This window comes from Paramisgurnus dabryanus, chromosome 2, assembly GCF_030506205.2.
Source record: "Paramisgurnus dabryanus chromosome 2, PD_genome_1.1, whole genome shotgun sequence".
Lineage (NCBI taxonomy): Eukaryota > Metazoa > Chordata > Actinopteri > Cypriniformes > Cobitidae > Paramisgurnus > Paramisgurnus dabryanus.
In genome coordinates, this window is record NC_133338.1 from 19137212 (window position 1) to 19156783 (window position 19572).

Here is a 19572-nt window from a genome sequence, read left to right on the forward strand (position 1 = left end):
CTAGGACTAGTCTAATCCCTGTCCTGGTTTACTGCCTCTAAATACCATAATATAAACTAAGGCCTGGATTAATCTAAACCCTGTCCAGGAAACCACCCTCTTGTCCAAATTGAATCTGCTGGTCCACAGACACCAATCTGCTCCGCTGCAAAACAGTTAAGTTTTCAAAGTTTCTATTGCTTTTCTGTCAAGTATAATATCCCTTAAAGTTATCCTATATTTATTAAAATGTAGAAATTTTTACCAAAAAATGTGGGCAAATTAACTTAAAAATAGGTAGCTTAAAACGGGAGTGACAGATTTGGGCCTGGTTTCACAGTCAAGGCTTGCTAAAGCCATGCAGGACTAGGCTTTAGTTAATGTTTAAGCATCTTTCATAACAAAATAGGGTAAGTGGGTTGTATTAAGACAAACTGGCATATTTTAAGATCTGTCAGTGCAAGTTTTTTTCACTTAAGACAGCTCAAACATGCGTTTTAGTCTAGGACTAGCATTAAGCCTTGTTAGTGAAACCATGGGTTGGACATGTTTTTGGACAGCTAAACTATATAACATTAACCTGGCCAGGCTTGGAGATCAAGCAATCGAGTAGTGACAAACCATTAATTTCCCACAGGATAGGATGCAGAAGCAACTTTTTTTACAAGCCTTAATTTTTAGATTATCTTAAACGTTTGGGCCAGTGAAGCGTAAATACGGTAAAGGGAAACACCACAGTTTTTTTTATATTTTACTTGTTTACATCAACATAGACTAATTAATACATATCTATCTTTTTTCAATGTGTGCACTTCATCTTTGTATAGCGCGTTGTGAATGTGAGTAGGACCATCTAATGTGTCAGCATTTAGCCTAGGATTTAGCTTAGGATCCAGACAGGGATGAATTTAGAAGCCACCAAACACTTTCATGTTTTCCCTATTTACAGACTGTTACATGAGTAGTTAGTTACACGAGTAAGTATGGTGGCACAAAATAAAAAGTGCCGATTTTTTAAGCGGATAAAAAATGTGAACTATATTGAATGGCAGAAGAGCCTCTGCACTCAGTAATATTGACGGAAATTTGAGCGAAAGGGGGAGTAGTCAGGTTGATGATGTTACTGCGCACCAAGGTCAGAGTGCCACAAACTAAGTGCTTAAAAAATTGACTAAGCGTTTTATTTTGTGCCACCATACTGTAAACATGGAAGTGTTTAGTGGCTTCTAAATTCATCCCTGTTTAGATCCTAAGGAATGAATGGGGCTAGGCTAAATGCTAACACATTCATGACGTGCTGTACAAAGATTAAGTGCACGCATTGAAAAAAGATAGGTATGTATTAATTTGTCTAAGTTGAAGTAAGAACATAGTAAAATATTGAAAAATGGTGGTGTACAAACTAAGACAGAAATTTATGCAACTGAACTCAAATGTCAGCTAACACTCGGAATACGGATTACACAGCATTTTCATGAACAAAACCTTTAGCCAGTTTAATTTTAACAGATTTCTGAAAACAACAATGGATAATATGAAACAGTGGTATGAAATTTGGCCATCCTCCTAGGTTTAAACACCCAATGTCAAGAGAATAATGGCTGAGGATAAAAAAGGAATCATTCTTCATCAAATTTGTTTAACGGAAATATCCAGCCAAAACCTTTGCTTAAAGGCTTTCAAAAATAATCAAGATATAATTAAGCTTAAAAACTGAACTGATAAAAAAATGCAAAAAAAAATTATATAATAATTAGGCAGCATAAATATGTATTGTCCCTCTATGCTGCATTTTGCTCGCTGGAATCTGACAGCTTTAGCGAAGATTTGTCGTCTTCTTGTTTGCTATTGGGTTGCTCAGTTTTCTTATCTGAAATAACATTGCTTGTGTCCGAATCTTGATCAGAGTCATCTTCTTCCTCGTCATTGCCCTGTCCTGGCTTGTTCTTTTGGCCAACTGGTATAGCACCCTTCCTCTGTGGGAGAACAGTAAAGAACGCTTCCTGCCAGTCTCGTTTTTCCAGGAATGCCAGGATGATCTCAAAAACTGTACCAAAAAGTAGATTTTTTTTAGTTTTTTTTTACATCTGCAAAATTGATAATCCACAAAAGCATAATTTTAAATAGAATGCTAGGAAAGAAATGTAGGCATGAATTTATAAAAGTGCATCTAACCATGATTTACTGCCAGCACCTTGCGGCTATTCATCTTGACGAAACTGCCCAATGGAAGCTGAGCATGGGCAATGCCAAGCTCTTTGGCCAGGCCAAATGTGATTCCCTGTAATAAAGCATTGATATTAGCCAAAACCAGGAGCTTTGTAAAGGTTTTAAAAAGTCAATATAATAACAAGTGTCGCCCATTTAGCTCACCTAATGAAAAGAATAGCATCTTTTCCTCCTCGTGACTAAGGCAATGACTCACACACAATGAAACCATAAACAGCATCATTAACTTATCACAGGCCAACCATCCCACAAGTGCCTTGGTCATGGGCTAAAAATGATAATGCCTTTGTGTCCATGAAGTTTAGAATATGTTATTTTGTCTTCTCTTTGAAACGGTGTTTGAGGATTTTTTTTAAACCTGGGAGTGTACAGAATTATCTTACATGCATGTTAATATATTAATTAGTATGTAAAAATCACACTACATGGGGACCTGAATAGATTACCTTATCCTATTTATCTCATATTAATCTTGAGTACCTATAATTTAGTATTAGATCCTTTATATATATACAAAGATTCTTTAGTTTTATCAGATTTTTAAACGACAGATCAGCTGTACTGATTCTTTCAGAATAAAATCGAGCTCTTGGAGGCATACCGCGGGTGGAATGAGTCAAGCAACACACACAAAACATTATCCCACTATCTCTCTGGATTACTTATGATTCACTACATGTTTGTGTCGTTTACACAATATGCACTTACACGCCGATTGCCAACAAAACACAGACAATTGAAGTTTAAACTTTAATTACCGTTAAGAAGAGTCCAAGCGTTGTCCTTGCTTTAGAGTGTAATCCATTTATTCCAAAACATTAAAACAGCATGACAAACACATCTATACGGTAGAACGGTCAAAAACCCTTTGCCCTTCCGGGTTAACACCTTGACCTCAACAATACATTTCCTATCTATATACCTGATGCATTCACAGATACACAGCGACACCTAGTGCAATAAAGACAACATAGCATCTCAATAGCAGCAGTAAAATTTGGCTGCTACATACCGGCCCCTATTTGTTAAGGCCATACAGACATAACAAATGATTAAACCTCATGCACCAAACACAACTTTGTTATAGGTCTTTCAATTATACTGGACTTGGTCTGTAACCTCACAGAGCGTACATGACCTTGCTTATCTGGAAAGACCTTAAGAACTTTGCCCAAGGGCCAAGAACCCCGTGGGGCTGATGGATCCATTATCACCACAATATCTCCAGTACTCAGACTTTTTTTCTTCTGATTCCATTTTTGACGCTCCTGGAGCAATGGCAAATATTCTCGAACCCATCTTTTCCAAAAAAGGTCCGAAATGTACTGAACCTGTTTCCATCGTCTTTTCGTGTACTGATCATGGGGCCCAAACACTCCAGGTGGTAAAGCTGGTTGACCCTTCAGAAGCAAAAGATGGTTGGGAGTGAGTGGCTCCAAATCATTTGGATTATCTGAAAGCTGGGTGATTGGACGATCATTTAAAATGGCTTCCACTTCACAGAGCACTGTATGCAACCCATCATCATCCAATCTCTGTTGTCGTAGCACGGAGCTTAGAACCCTTCTTATCAGGCGGATCATTCGCTCCCACACCCCTCCATGATGTGAGCCTGCTGGCGGATTAAAATTCCAGCGAATTCCAACTTGAGAAAGTTTTCCTTGAATTTGGACATGGTTCAAAGCAGCAACAGCCTCCCTCAGTTCTCTTTCTGCTCCAATGAAGTTGGTGCCATTATCAGACCTTAGTTGTAACACTTGTCCTCTTCTGCTGATGAAACGCCGCAAAGCATTAATACAAGCGTCTGTTTCCAATGACCCTGCTACTTCTATATGGACAGCCCTGCTTGCCATACAGCTAAATATAACTCCATATCGCTTGCAGGTCGATCTTCCCCTCTTTACTTCAATTGGACCAAAATAATCAACTCCCGTATTAGTGAATGGTGGTAAATCAGGGAGGACTCTCTCCTTTGGAAGGTCTGCCATCTTTTGTTCCATTGGTCTGCCGTTATAGCGTTTACAAAAGCTGCATTCAGTGATGACCTTAAGTACAGCAGAATTAGCATTTGTAATCCAGAACCTTTTCCTCACTGTAGACAATGTGTGTGCGCGTCCACTATGGCCCAAACTCTGGTGAACATGCTTGAGAATGAGAAAAGAAACATGCTGATCCTTTGAGAGAATGAACGGATGTTTGGCCTCCTCATGCATTGCTCCTTTACTCAATCTCCCTCCAACTCTCAAGAGTCCATTATCCAGAACTGGGTCCAACCTGTATAAAGGACTCTGACGCCTAATGGTAGCTTGGGCTGATAGTGCGGCAATCTCTTCGTTGAATCGTTGTTGCTGGCAATAGCGAATGATAGTCACCTCTGCTCTTGACAGCTCATCCAGCGTTAAAATCCCGTGCCAGGATGTCATCTTATTTTGTTTGCTTGTCCTCAGTTTACCAGTCACAGAAGTCTCCAACCGCTTTCTCAAGCGACTCTGATCCAACAACATAGACTTTATTCTGAGAAACCAAGCAACTGTGGTCTTAAGCCGCCTCCAGTCAGAAAAATATATCATGAGGTAGTCAGTAGGCTTCAACTCATCACACACATTAATAGCATTTACAGTCGTCTCCCTTTTAATCTCCATGTCACTGGGGTCCACGCGGGTGTCTAGTACAACTTTAGGCCAGTCCTCCTCATTCTTCCAGAGAAACGCAGGCCCTTCCAGCCACCTGTCATTCTTCAATAAATCTGCCACCTTAAGTCCCCTTGACGCATCGTCTGCTGGATTATCTTGAGTAGGAACATGTCGCCACTGTGATGGCTCAGATGCGTCTCTGATAGCTGCAATTCTATTTGCAACGAATGTATGAAAACGCCTATCCTCATTGTTGATGTACTTCAACACTGAAGTACTATCAGTCCAGAAAACAGAATGACTCAATTGAAGTTTCAGCTCTGCTCTTAACATTGAATCCACTCTGACAGCAAGAACCGCAGCTGTCAACTCCAGCCGGGGAATAGTTACGGCCTTTAGTGGAGTCACTCTGGCCTTGCCCAAGAGAAAGGAAACCTGAATGTAGCCCAATGGGTTTAACATGCGAATATATGTTGCAGTTCCATAACCACCTTCGCTTGCATCCGCAAAGTGATGTAATTGGGCAAACATAATTTTCCCAAAATTTGCCGGCTTAATGCACCTAGTCACATTAAATGTTGCCAGCAAATCCAGATCCTCCAACCATCCTTTCCATTGATGCAGAATACCAGGTGGCAAATCATCATCCCATCCACATCTCCTCCTACAAAGTTCTTGCTGTAACATTTTGGCGAGTAAGGTGACTGGTGCCAGGAAGCCTATAGGATCATAAACTGAACTGGTGATTGACAGCATGCCACGTCTAGTAAGAGGCTGTTTCTTCATCTCCATCTTGAACTTAAATGTATCAGTCTCCACGCACCACTGTAGGCCTAACGCCCTTTCCACTGGAAGCTTATCTCGATCTAGGTCCAACTCCTTTAGGTCTTGGGCCCTTTGATCTTCGGCGATGGCTTGTAAAACAACACGACTGTTGCTAATCCACTTTTCCAAGAGGAAGCCTCCCTTTGAACATAAAGCAGTTAATTCTTTAATCATCTGGATAGCTTCCTGAGCCGTGGCAGAACTCTTCAGACAATCATCGACATAGAAATTTTGATTAATAGATCGAACTGCTTCCACTGAACACTTGGACTGGTTATCATCAGCAGTTTTTTTTAGTGCAAAGGCAGCACAACTGGGAGAAGATACTGCGCCAAACAAATGCACAGTCATCCTATATTCCACTAGATCTTTAGTGATATCTCCATTTGGCCACCAGAGAAATCGAAGAAAATCTCTGTCCTCTTCAGCGACCTTTACTTGGTGGAACATGGCTTGAATGTCACCCATGAATGCCACAGTTTCTTCTCTAAACCGGGTAAGGACTCCAAGCAATGAGCTAGTTAAGTTAGGACCCTGTAACAGCTCGTTGTTTAAGCATGCTCCTCGGAAGGTGACCCCACAATCGAACACCACTCGAAGTGATCCCTTTTTTGGATGGTGTACTGCATGATGGGGAATGTACCACACCTTCCCACTTTGGCCGGGTAGCTGTTGTTGTGATACTTGTTCTGCATAGGTTTTACTGATGAGATTATTCATATACTCTGCATATTCCTGATGCAAGTCCTTGTTGTTCAGAAACCTTCGTTTTAAACCCTGCATCCTTTGCTTGGCCACTGTAAAGTTGTTTGGCAATGAGACTTCTTTCCTTCTTAAGGGGAGTTTCAAACAATACCTTCCTTCCTGAAGATTAGTTGAATGTTCCATTATTTCCAGAAATTTATGGTCTTCTCTTGACATTTCCTTCTCCTCACTGAATTTCTCACAGAAATCATGGTTATATTGAGCATTCAGCATGTTTTCTAACTTACACAGAGAGATCCTATTCACTGTAGCAGAAGGGAGTTGCCTCTCTGAGGTTCCACCATTTTCAGTCAACGGTCCATTAATGACCCATCCCAACTTTGTCCTAACAGCATATGGACCTTGCCCATGGCTGTTGATGACCTCCCAAGGTTCTAGTATCTTGGGTGCATTGGTTCCTATTAGCAGCTCCACATTTGCCTTTGTACTTGGGATGTGCACCTTTGGCAGGTATGGCCATTTAAGTAAATCTGCAGATGTTACCATGTCATTAACAGTGACAGCCATTTCTTTCTGTGTTAGAACCTCTGGAAGGCTGTGGAATTCATCACTATTCGGATCAGATATCTCTAAACCAGTCAAAGAGTAAGCTGGAACAATCTTTTCTTGCCCCATAGTCCTCAACAGGAAGTTAGTTCTCCTGCCTGTTATATTCAGCTTTTGCATTAGACTTTCTGAGCAAAATGTAGCTGAGCTACCAGCATCTAAGAAGGCATATGTTCTTATAATGCGATTCCCTTTTGTGGATTTCACCTTTACGGGTAAAATGGACAGAGCACATCGGTCTTCTCCGGCCCTAGTACGGCCACATGTTTTAAACAAGGTTGACTGGCTATTAGAAGATCCCTCTACTTGCTCCAACATTGCAGCTTGGCCTTTAATATGAAGCAAGGTAGGGTGGCTTCGACCACACACTTTACATGTCAAGCGCTGCTCACAATCTCGGCTTATATGACCAAAACATAGACATGCAAAGCATATTCCATTCTCCCTTAAATAGCTGATCTTTTCTTTGTGCTTCTTTCTCTGGAACTGGTTGCATTCCTCCAGGGTATGATTACGTGTATAACAAAAGGGACACTCTGCTTTCTCCACAATCTCTGGATCTAAAATTGTGTCAGACACTCCTCCAGGCAAATCCATAGATGTTACTGTAGTGGCAACGACATTTCCCTTTACTCTATCCCTGGGCTGTGGTCTAGACCTGATGAGACCCTTAATCCCTGTAGCACCCGATAATGGGTCCTGTATGTCACCAAACAGAGGATCTGAGAAAATTTTGACCCACCGTTCAATGAATGTGGTTAGATCTTTAAAATGAGCTCGGTGACCGTTTTTTTCCATAATGTCGTGTGCTTTGGTCCTCCACTGCTCCCTCATCTTAAAGGGTAACTTTGAAATGATAGTTCTCATATTCACTGGCATATCTAATTCCTGTATATACGGAAGCTCCTCCATTACATTACAGCAACCATGCAAAAATAGGGAATAAGCTTGAAGTGACTTAATGTCCTCAGATTTAATTGTTTCCCATGCCAGAGCCCTTTCCATATAAGCGGTTGCAATTTTATAAGGATTTCCAAAGTGTTCCTGTAGAAGATCCTTTGCCACTGTATAACCACGATCTGGAGCCATATGTTGACAACTACGCACCAATTCTCGTGGTCGTCCTCTTGTAAACTGCTCCAAATAGTATAAGCAGTCTGCCTTTCCCGTTTTATCCTCCACTCCTTGCTCGAAGGCCTTAATGAATGCTCTATACTGAAGTGGATCGCCTTCAAAGGTTGGAATTTCTCGAGGTGGCAGAGATGATGATTGCTGCTGTCGTACCAACGCCGCAGTTATATCATTTTGCCTGTGCATGATGGTAAGAAGGTCCCTGGATGAGTCTTGACCGCTTGGATAGCATGAGACTTGCCTTTGCTCATCCTCCAATGGTGCTATTATTGACTGGTGATGAAAATGCTGAGATGTTCCCATCATATTATTTTCCTGTTGCTGTTCTTTGTGGTTATACCAATGCCTTGACGTAGCTTTACACCACCGCTCTGTTTCCTTTCTCCGTACATTACTTATACTACACACCAGGCACGGGGCATCGCGTTACTCTCTCTAGATTACTCGCGGGATTTAACTTTGTGTCATGCAAATTTTTCGCTCGAGTTGATTATTTTTCAACTTAGGCGAAGACGCGTTTGAGGCGAATAACGTGCATTTTCGCGCCAAATGCACCGCCCATATCGCGTCATTCGCATCGCCCCACACGAGGACGTGCCTGATCGCGTCTTTGTATGTAATATACTCACGCAAATTGTTGAACTCGCGTCTGGTGTGAACCCACAGTTAGCCAACCCATTTGAAACTGACCCATTTCAATGAAATCCAATGTTAAACAAACACACATACACAACTCCACTGCTACCCCGGATAATCTATGGTTTCCATAATGCTGGATTCTTTGGAAACCTGAACAAGCTTAATTTTCCCTTACAAACAATAATACACTTCACTGGTGATGTTGATATCAGCCGTTTCTCAATATGCGTTCTTGTCTGTACTTGTGTTCTTGTGGACTTGTGAAACGTCATCAGTCGCGGCCCAAGTACTGTTCCAATTCAAAGTTCGCATCAAGCCCAAGTTCACATAAAATCCCCAGATGTGTTCTTGATCCGCCCATTTTATCGAGGATGCATCAGAGGAGACTTGTGTGGACTTATGACAGCGAAGTTTCCCAGAATGCATTTCGCGTCAGGAGTTCGTTCTTCCGAGTCTGAACTTGCAAGTTCGAACTACGAAGGACACAAGTCCGAGTTCGGCGTACTTGGTATTGAGAAACGGCTATCGTGTCAGCTCTTGGTTGGTGTGGTGTTGGTGTATTCCGGTTAAAGTGCCCATATAAGGACTTCCACTGTACTTTCTGCACTGAAGTGCATACGGCACAGATATACTCTGTCATATGTCCAGCTGCTTTTTTGACACTTTGCCAATGTTTAGCATTAGGAATCCAACTATTAAACAACGTTAATAACTCAGAATGCTTTTATAATTTTATTATGTAAAATAATGTGTGTATGCCAGTAATTCCAGTAGCCGTGAGCGAGTGCATTTCTTTATGAGTCTGCATGTTTTCTGCACAGCTTTTTAGTACAGTACATTACCTTCTTTAGTTCTAACCCTAATGAGCCACTCACCTTATGGTGGTTGTGGTCCACAAGGCCGCCGATCACATAAGCTTTGGATTCATCCAGCTCTTGCAGCACATTGGGTGAATCAGAGGTGAGGTAGACCAGGTCCTCCTTGCTCATGATTTTATGAAACGGGTCAGTCTCAACATGGACATCCTACATGAGATTACAGAGAAACAGGCTGTTAGTTTACAAAACACAATCTACCCCACAATGAGGGTGGTAAAGGTCAGCAATGATACATGTATTTAGCTGACACCTCAAACAACCACAGGCTCGAGATGGTTCTCACTGCAGAACACAACATCCAGGGGGCGGGGTTGGATCTAGATCCAACTCCTCCCACTTTATATACTTTGTTCTGCCAAATGAATCAGTATATTTGCGTTGTTGCAGCCCGCAATTAGTTGCAACCTGTGGTCGCCAACGTTTGCTATTATCAATTTAAGTGTACGTTTGATTAATAATATAGTCGAGAAAGATTCATAATTTAGAAAGTATCACAGTTAAGGGGAGGTAAGGACACGGATTTATTTGTACATTATCCCACTTATAACACGGCTGTTATACGAGTAAATATAAAAACTAATTTATTTGATATCTTTTATTAGCAAATAAAAAAAAGTAAACCATCTACGAGGGAAACCTGTTTCCTAATGGCTGTAAGCAAGGACGCGTTAAAACAAGTTCAAAGTCCCTACAAGATAAACATTCAATTTATTAATTTCTAAATAACATGCCATAGCCTATATATTTTAATAATTATGCATATTTATACTGTATCCATTCATAGGTCTTAAACTGCATGTGGTAAGATAACTCGTAGTAGGCTTACGCGAAATGTTTTACACCAAAACATTATAGCAAAAAACTTCACCCTAAAGGCACTACTTTTATTGAAGTCATAAGTAAAGTTCGTTTTTATGTCAAAAGAATAAGTTAATTTAGTTATGACTTTATGCGGAAAAGGTAACGCAGCAACACGTGCATGACGTGTCTAGTGGTGAAACTGCCGACCAATCAAAATGCAGTGGGAAGAGATCTCTGGATCCAGCTCCGCCCCTGGATCTGAATCACACCCCGCCCCCTGGATCTGGATCCAACCCCGCCCCCTGGATCTGGATCCAACCCCGCCCCCTGGATGTCGTGTTCTGCAGTGAGGTGCTACTGACTGGCTCTGCACTAGATAATTTGCACAAAGCGATCTGATTGGCTGATGCATTGGCGCTTGAAAAGTTGAGAAATTTTCAACATCTGCTGCCAGCAATGGCAGTGACGCGATGCTGATGGATCCAAAATTTCAGTTCTTTAACGCATGACGTCACCCTTTCAAAGTAAATTAAAAGCGTAATCGCTTATGCCCCGTGTGAAAGTACTGTTATATTTTCTCAGTGTCATTTTTTATGTTACCTTCCAGTTCACCCATCCTTTGTTAATTTCATCCATGATTTGCTTTAACTGACCTCCATGGCTTGTAAGGTAAAACTGTAAGAAAAAGTGAAAATGTTGTGTTAAACATGACACATGCATATAAAAATTATTACAGATCTCATTTTTATTAAGTAAACCCTTACCTGTACAGGATGTTGGGTTCGTCTGTTTTCAGCGTAGCACCTCTGAATCTGCTTGTGAAGTTTCTTGACATCCTAAACAACATAAAATAATTAAAAACACAGGCTTCATTCATTTATGGAAGAAAAATAATGACAAAAGTTTTTGAATTAAAATAGCCTGTTGAATTGTACTACCTGAAAAAAAATGCATTGTATTAACCGTACTTGAATTTAAATGCATTGTATTTTTATGTTTTTGAATTAAAACAGCCTGTTGAATTGTACTACCTGAAAAAAAATGCATTGTATTAACCGTGCTTGAATTTTAATGCATTGTATTTTTAGGTTTTGCATTTTTAAGGGCTGAAATTCAACATGCGTGTATATTTTCTGTATTAAAAATTCAATAGTCCACATTCACCTTTTAGATTTCACTTTAAAATATTCGGTCTGTTTAAAAATACAACGTAAAATATTCAGCAGGCAAGTTTCAGTCCATTTAAATTCGCGTCCAAAAATTCAAGTCCAAAAATTCAGTCGTACAGATTTCAACATTTAACATCCGGGAACTGCAGGAAAAGCAGTAGAGTACCGAGTATAATCTCATCTGCTGTTAATCGATCTGGCCAGCAGGTGGTGCACGTGTTCGCCAAAACTTTGTACATGTAAGATGATTTATCCACTGCAGTGATGAATGTTGGCTTTTATGTTCAGTTTTAGTAGAACAACTGTAATACACTCATACAGAGAGTGTATTGTTTGGTTATGTTATTGACAGGATACTAAACGGTTTTTAAATGCCATATAAATTAAATAGGGCCTTTCTGCCTGCTATTGGCTTCGTTTCTCAAAAGCTAAGTTGATTGTAGATTTTATTGGTGGCAATCTACCATCTTCTTATGCCTACGAGAAACGGACACGTTTTTGTAATTCGTCACCTCAGTTTATAAACCATACTCGGATTATTGAACTGTTCAAGTTACAAATTGTGCGCGCGGATTAATAAACCATACGCACAATTAAACAATCAGTGCTCTCAGATTTTCAATCCATATCCACAAATTCATAAACAGTGCACACGCTTTCGCAATGGTTTTGCAAACTGAGTCCACTACCGCAGAGGTCCCCAACCACCGGGTCGTGGACAAGTTGCCACCGGTCGCAAGAACATCCTGAAAAAATTTGTATAATAGCTACGTTATAGTTTAATCAGGTGTTTTGTCCTTTACGAGCCGACTTCAAATAACATATCAATCCACTTCTATACAGGGCCGTGCTCACTCTTTTTCTTTGTCTCTCTCTCTCTCTCTCTCTCTCTCTCTCTCTCTCTCTCTCTCTCTCTCTCTACCAGCGCATCGGCGATCACATTGCTGTCATTAAGGCCGTAGCGTAGCCAGGATTTTTCAAATACCGAGGACAACCCCTACAATTTTTTTTTATTATTTATATTTTTTCCATATTACAGAATAATAATAAACACGTCCAAACTACAATAGCACAAATGTAACTGTGTCTGTGAGAATTTTTGTTGGTGACTAAAAGCATCCAAAAAAATCAATGGTTACATTTCATCATCTGAAGTCACCCTTTCAGTGGCGGATGCAGAACGTGACATATGGGTGGGCATGGATTAAGTCCGGGTGGACCTGAATCTATGGGTGTCACTTTTGAATAAGAAACTATAACAAGTCTATAAAATTCGTCAAAACTTCAGGAATCACAAGCGTATTGGTGAGAACACCCGAACTGCACGTCACATTTTTGACATTATTGATATACTTTAAATTGTAATGCAACATGACATTAATTAAGCCTTTTTGGTTAAAAAAATTATTGGGCTGTCATATAGCCTACAAAAAAGAACCTGCACACAGTGACAAGAAATATAAATGAACACAAAAAACCTAATACTTTTTAAAATAGCCTATTAAAACTGTTTAAATAAATTAAGCTACTAAATGCTTAAAATGAAGCTTCACTCTGAACACATACCTTGACGAAGGCTATTTGCCGATACGTTGGTTATAATAAATAATTTTTGCAAGTGAGTGTGCAGTCACTATTTTGTGTTATAAAATAAAGCTTCTAACATCATATTCTCTTCATACAAATCACTAAAAATATATTTTCGTTCTCACATATTTAAGTTAACTTACTAAATAAAGAAAGAAAAAGGGAATTGCTAGAATAATGTTTGACTCTGAGGTTAAACGAAATGACAAATAAATAAACATTTAATATACTTTTTGATGACCATAAGAAGCGGGTACTCGTAAAGAGCGGAGCCGAGGAGCGCGCATTTCAGACGTGAACACGAAAGGAATAATGGGTTTAGTTATGCTTTCACTTCATTTCCTGACAGTTTCACTTGTTAGTGGGGATAGTAATAACTAACAAGATGACACCGAATTACATACAATATAATTACCTAACTAAATCTGAGAGAATGCAAACCCATTACAATATTTTTTCCTCCGACGGGCAGGGCGCAGATACATCTTTGTAGCCCGACAGGAATTCGCCATAGCCCCGGGACAGTTAGACATGGATACAACTTCATATGGTGTATTTTACCTATTGCATGTTATGTTAAAAACAGTAAAATTATAAGTAAGCCTGATAACTATTTAAAAACTATTATAAAGAAGTTGAATGTTGCGTTATATGGTTCTAATGAAAAAAATATTCCCGAGCAGCTTTCAGCCATGATCACTTTGAGAACTTTTTTTGCAAGCAAGTGGAAAACGTATTTTGAATAACAATACGTTATAAATATGTGCTGCGCGCTTTCCTCTCAATAACATAAACACACAACAAATATGACAGCGGGGTAAAAAATAGAAAGGAAACATCTGATCACAGTGATGTTGTTTGATAGCCTACCAGCTCTCTAACTCAGCACTAAGTCACGACATGTTTATTGCTACACTTTATACAATATAGTCTATTGCTTTTAGCAACAAATAGCCTATCATAACAACCTATAAGCCTACTGTGTAATTGAGACATTCATTTAAGAAATGCATTAAAAGCAGAAAGAATAGGCTGCGGAAATATAGTGGGTTCACTATAATCCACACCACAGACGTTCTTGGTTTGCTTCTTATTTATTAAATCGAGGCAATTGTTTGATTAAACATTGATTAATATTAAGATACAATTTATACAAAACGAAATTCACTTTAAAGAAAGTCTTTCTACAAAACAAACCTATGCAGGGCTCGCAAAATCGCTACCCCGACGTCCCGAGTATTATTATTTTTTTTCATTTCTGATTGGGCGGGCCAGCTGATTGGGCGGGGCATAGCTCCGCGCCTGCCTGCAATTAGTTTCATTTGCGATATCAAATGAATGTCTTCATTTTATTCATAAAGTCATACCTTTGCAATTCTTTGATCGATTGTGTTTTAGAAGTACTGTATGCTTGAACTCTAATGACAGCAATGTGATCGCCGATGCGCTGGTAGAGAGAGAGAGAGAGAGAGAGAGAGAGAGAGAGAGAGAGAGAGAGAGAGAGAGAGAGAGAGAGAGAGAGAGAGAAAGAAAAAGAGAGAGCGCGGCCCTGTATAGAAGTGGATTGATATGTTATTTGAAGTCGGCTCGTAAAGGACAAAACACCTGTTAAACTATAACGTAGCTATTATAGACATTTTTTCAGGATGTTCTTGCGACCGGTGGCAACTTGTCCACGACCCGGTGGTTGGGGACCTCTGCGGTAGTGGACTCAGTTTGCAAAACCATTGCGAAAGCGTGTGCAGCTGTTTATGAATTTGTGGATATGGATTGAAAATCTGAGAGCACTGATTGTTTAATTGTGCGTATGGTTTATTAATCCGCGCGCACAATTTGTAACTTGAACAGTTCAATAATCCGAGTATGGTTTATAAACTGAGGTGACGAATTACAAAAACGTGTCCGTTTCTCGTAGGCATAAGAAGATGGTAGATTGCCACCAATAAAATCTACAATCAACTTAGCTTTTGAGAAACGAAGCCAATAGCAGGCAGAAAGGCCCTATTTAATTTATATGGCATTTAAAAACCGTTTAGTATCCTGTCAATAACATAACCAAACAATACACTCTCTGTATGAGTGTATTACAGTTGTTCTACTAAAACTGAACATAAAAGCCAACATTCATCACTGCAGTGGATAAATCATCTTACATGTACAAAGTTTTGGCGAACACGTGCACCACCTGCTGGCCAGATCGATTAACAGCAGATGAGATTATACTCGGTACTCTACTGCTTTTCCTGGAGTTCCCGGATGTTAAATGTTGAAATCTGTACGACTGAATTTTTGGACTTGAATTTTTGGACGCGAATTTAAATGGACTGAAACTTGCCTGCTGAATATTTTACGTTGTATTTTTAAACAGACCTAATATTTTAAAGTGAAATCTAAAAGGTGAATGTGGACTATTGAATTTTTAATACAGAAAATATACACGCATGTTGAATTTCAGCCCTTAAAAATGCAAAACCTAAAAATACAATGCATTAAAATTCAAGCATGGTTAATACAATGCATTTTTTTTCAGGTAGTACAATTCAACAGGCTGTTTTAATTCAAAAACATAAAAATACAATGCATTAAAATTCAAGTACGGTTAATACAATGCATTTTTTTTCAGGTAGTACAATTCAACAGGCTATTTTAATTCAAAAACTTTTGTCATTATTTTTCTTCCATATTCATTGTTTTAACTTTAAACGTGATGTATTTGTTGTTTAGTACAACAGTTATTAAGATTGGATTAATGACAAAAGACAGCTTTAAGTGCAAGGGCATCGTTCTACTACCATCTAATCTCAAGATGTAAAGGCGTGGAGCTTTTCTGTAGCCAGGCTCCTTACCTTGATCTCCATGAGGTTATCAAAGCTGCAGTCAATGACCAGTCTAAGAGAGCTGGGCTCTGCAGATCTGCACATACGCTTCTTTCCTGTGCACTCGGCATTATCTTCAGTCTGCGCTTGTCTCTCAAGCTTGCGCTGCTGTTTTCTCTCTTTCCGCTTCTGTCTGTGCATTCAAGAAATAGAAACATTAAACTCCAGCAGAACTGTTTTAATTAAAATATTTCTTGATGCCTTCTGTAGGAATGCAAATAAAACCAGACCAAATTGAATACCCACTATATTTAAACAGATGAATACAGTATAGGTGTCCTTCTGACACAATTCAGACTGTGAAATGTTTGACTGTGAAAAATAATTGACCAAAATATTAACTTTTAATACTTACTTGCGAAGTTCTCTCTGTTCTTCCCACTGTTGATTCTTGAGAAGTCTCTTCCTTTGCCTTTTAGACAATGTTTCAGTTTGTACCTTCTCGTTTGCATTTACTGCAGATTCATTTTCATTGTTTGAACATTCTGGGTTACTCTCCTGTACACTTGCCATATTGGTGTCCATTTATTATAAAGGTCCTATATGACGAGAGATGTAAATAATACTGAGAGATTACTTTCATTTAATTCAGGTGTTTTCAAACTGAGGTCCCCAGAAAATTTCTAGAGAAAAAAAGACAAAGCAAAAGTCTATAGGGGTTTCCCGGACAGGAATTAGACTAGTTCTAGACTAAAATAAATGTAATAGCTGTCCAAACTGAAAACAACTTGCACTGACATATTTTAAATGTATTTAAAATATATTTTTGTTTTGCTTCAAAGTGCACACAAGGAATGTTTTTAGGAAGGCGCGTGTGGTAAAACTAGTTATATTTACTATTTAAATTAAGGCCTAGTCCTGGTTTAAGATAATCCATGTCCGGGAAACCACCCCCTATGTTTGTAGCCAATTATTTTTAGTTCTTAACCAATTTGCTTTCTTCATAATATCACAATTCATATTTATAGAACAGAGTTTAAATGTTTCTTTATAAAAATATTGATTTATATTTTAGGAAAGGGGTCCCTTGCTAAAGGTTCATCATACGTGGCGGTCCCTGTCATCAAAATGTTTAAAAAAAACTGATTTTAATTCAAAAGAGCTTAAGTTTTAGAGACTATTTTATTTTGGGGACATGTAACACTCTTAAGCCAAACCAAAATGAAACCAGTTAAATCTAAAACAGAGGGAGTTGCTTAACTAGACTCCAGTTTTGGTCCCCGTAAGCTTTTAAGCCCAGTACAAACTGCATAGGATGCCCCAAAATGACAATATTTGATTCATGCTGCGGTACAGAACATCAGACTTCCAGTTTCAGGATTTTTTTTGTAATAGCGCCACCTGTTGCGAGAAAGCTGCATTTTCACCACATGCTGACTTAGTTTTAAATGTTTACTCCACTCAGATACTACTTTGTGCCTTACAATTCAGTTGGTTGCTAAAAGCATCATATTAAGCCATTTATAACGTTTTGAATAACGATTATTCAGTTTTATCAATTAAAGAAACGTTCATATCGCATAGGACATAAAAAAAATGCACCGCAGTCAAATAATGATGCTGTTCGGAAGGGCAGCTCAGCCTTTACTGTCGCTCTTATTGCAGTAGCTGATTATGACCTCCCACAAATATTGAATTATTATCAATTCCTGTATATATATATAACTAACGCTGCGCTATTGTTAACCTGGTTTTCATTCAGCTGAAAACTAGAACACAAGCAACTACATATCATCAGTTCACACGCATCAGCTGAGCTTAGAATCTGTCGACATAATTGGGGAAATCACGGAACCTATAATATAAATTAACGATATAGCAGTCGCTTTATAATTATAAGGACTACAATACATCAAATGCCAAAGAGTTAACTACCTTTAAAGTGCTGTCTTTGCGGTAAAGCTGTCATCTCGTGTGCTTTCATGTGTTACGTCATTTAAAAGCGACTCATTCGGCGTGGGGGACACGGCCTCTACAGATCGCCATTTGAGTAAGGGCACTGTAAGGTCATTTAAGTTGTAAAACCCCCAAGCTTTTTGACGTTTGAAGATGCTAAAGAAGAGAATAGTTTTGGAAATATAGTAAGTAAATAAAAAAATATCCGTTTCGATCTGTTACGTTATAAATATATGCAACTTTGTAGCCTATACTTTATAAACAAAATGTTTATTGATTTTGGAACAAACATAATAAAAGCATTCAGGGTGTTGTGTTAACATAAAGTGAAAGCAAAATGCCTAATAACGGTACAAAAAATAGGCTGGTTTAAAAATATAACAAAATACACAAAATGTGCTTGGTTATAGGATTAAAACAAACTATAGCTGGGTTTCCAACCAAACGTGAAGCGCTTTTTTTTTCAAAATTTGCAAAAAATAAAAACAAATGCGAAGGTGCGTTTCCATCAAGTGTTTGAGAATTACAGTGGTATTGGTAACCTAGTAACCAACAGTAAACAAAACAAGGCACCCTTGAAAATGGAGACAGGACTGCATGTAGTCAAGATGGGGCAAGTTATTAATTTATTAGCAGTGCAGCTTGTAATTGCCAAACTGAATGCTGTGCACAGAAGAAGCAGTGCAGCATTTTTGATGAAGGCGCTAGCAGCAAGGACATAAGACGACATCGAGCCCTATGGTAAAGACCAGCGGAAACGGCAAGACGGTCAGTCACGTGGGTTTAACGTCAGCTTTAAAGGCACACAAGGCAAGTCTGAGTATTATTTCTCTACTAGCTCCCCCTAGTGTCTGGGAGTAAATGCGTTCTATATCTAAGACTATACGAGACTGAAGGACACCGGGTCGGATACAGCGAACTTGCAAGTGGGGTATTCTTCCTACAGACGGTAGGGGCGGGCGAGAGAGTCTTCATTCGTCATGTAATGAGTCATTTAACCATATACCGACTTACGAAGATGATTTATTAACATAAAAATGCTGCCTTGTGTCCCTTTAAATCGGCAAATAGATTTTGATCTTCCATTATTCGAATTTAGTCTTTTTCGCATTAAAAAAACACCTCAAGCGAGCGTAAAAACCTTTTTGCAAATCAAGGGATTTATAATCTAAATTTGTCGTTTATATCACTCGTTTTTTATGTGATACTTCAAAATCATGATGACGGGTTTCCATCCAAACGTGAAGCGAATCTTTTCGAAATTTGCACACAAAAAAGCGAATTAGGTGTGTTTCCATCAAGTTGTTTGAGCGAATGACGGTGGTATCGGTAACCTGGGGCACGTTCAATCTCACACCGGTGCGCAACGTTTTGCTACGGTTTCCGGGTTGAACGACATGTTTCCTTGAAACGGTGTGCAACGGAATCCAACAGGTTTTAGAAGCGTTTTCTCTTGTTTGGTAGTGTGTCAGAAATGTCAGCCCAATCAGCGGAAAGATGTATAAAACCACGCGATAGTAAAGAGACAGCTCTCTCAATGGGTTCAAGTTGGAATGTTGTCTTTCATTCTGGACGGCAAGGTCAGTGACTGTAACATCGAGGGTATTTTACAGTATTA

At 39.1% G+C, this 19572-nt stretch overlaps 1 protein-coding gene across 2 annotated transcripts; it reads right to left on the reverse strand.

Moving 5' to 3' along the window:
• Positions 1-1297: 1297 nt before the first annotated feature.
• Positions 1298-18058, reverse strand: trmt10a (tRNA methyltransferase 10A). Of its 2 annotated transcripts, none has more exons than XM_065275505.2 (8): positions 17934-18058; positions 16414-16597; positions 16029-16191; positions 11191-11262; positions 11027-11101; positions 9623-9772; positions 2155-2260; positions 1298-2026 (listed from the first exon to the last, which is right to left on the reverse strand). In XM_065275505.2, the coding sequence occupies exons 2-8, from the start codon at positions 16581-16583 to the stop codon at positions 1761-1763; spliced, it is 1002 nt and encodes a 333-aa protein (XP_065131577.1). In that variant the 5' UTR covers positions 16584-16597; positions 17934-18058; the 3' UTR covers positions 1298-1760. The 2 variants fall into 2 exon arrangements, with proteins under 2 accessions (XP_065131577.1, XP_065131578.1); XM_065275506.2 differs by having other exon boundaries at positions 16414-16681; positions 17934-18002.
• Between the last annotated feature and the right edge of the window lie 1514 nt (positions 18059-19572).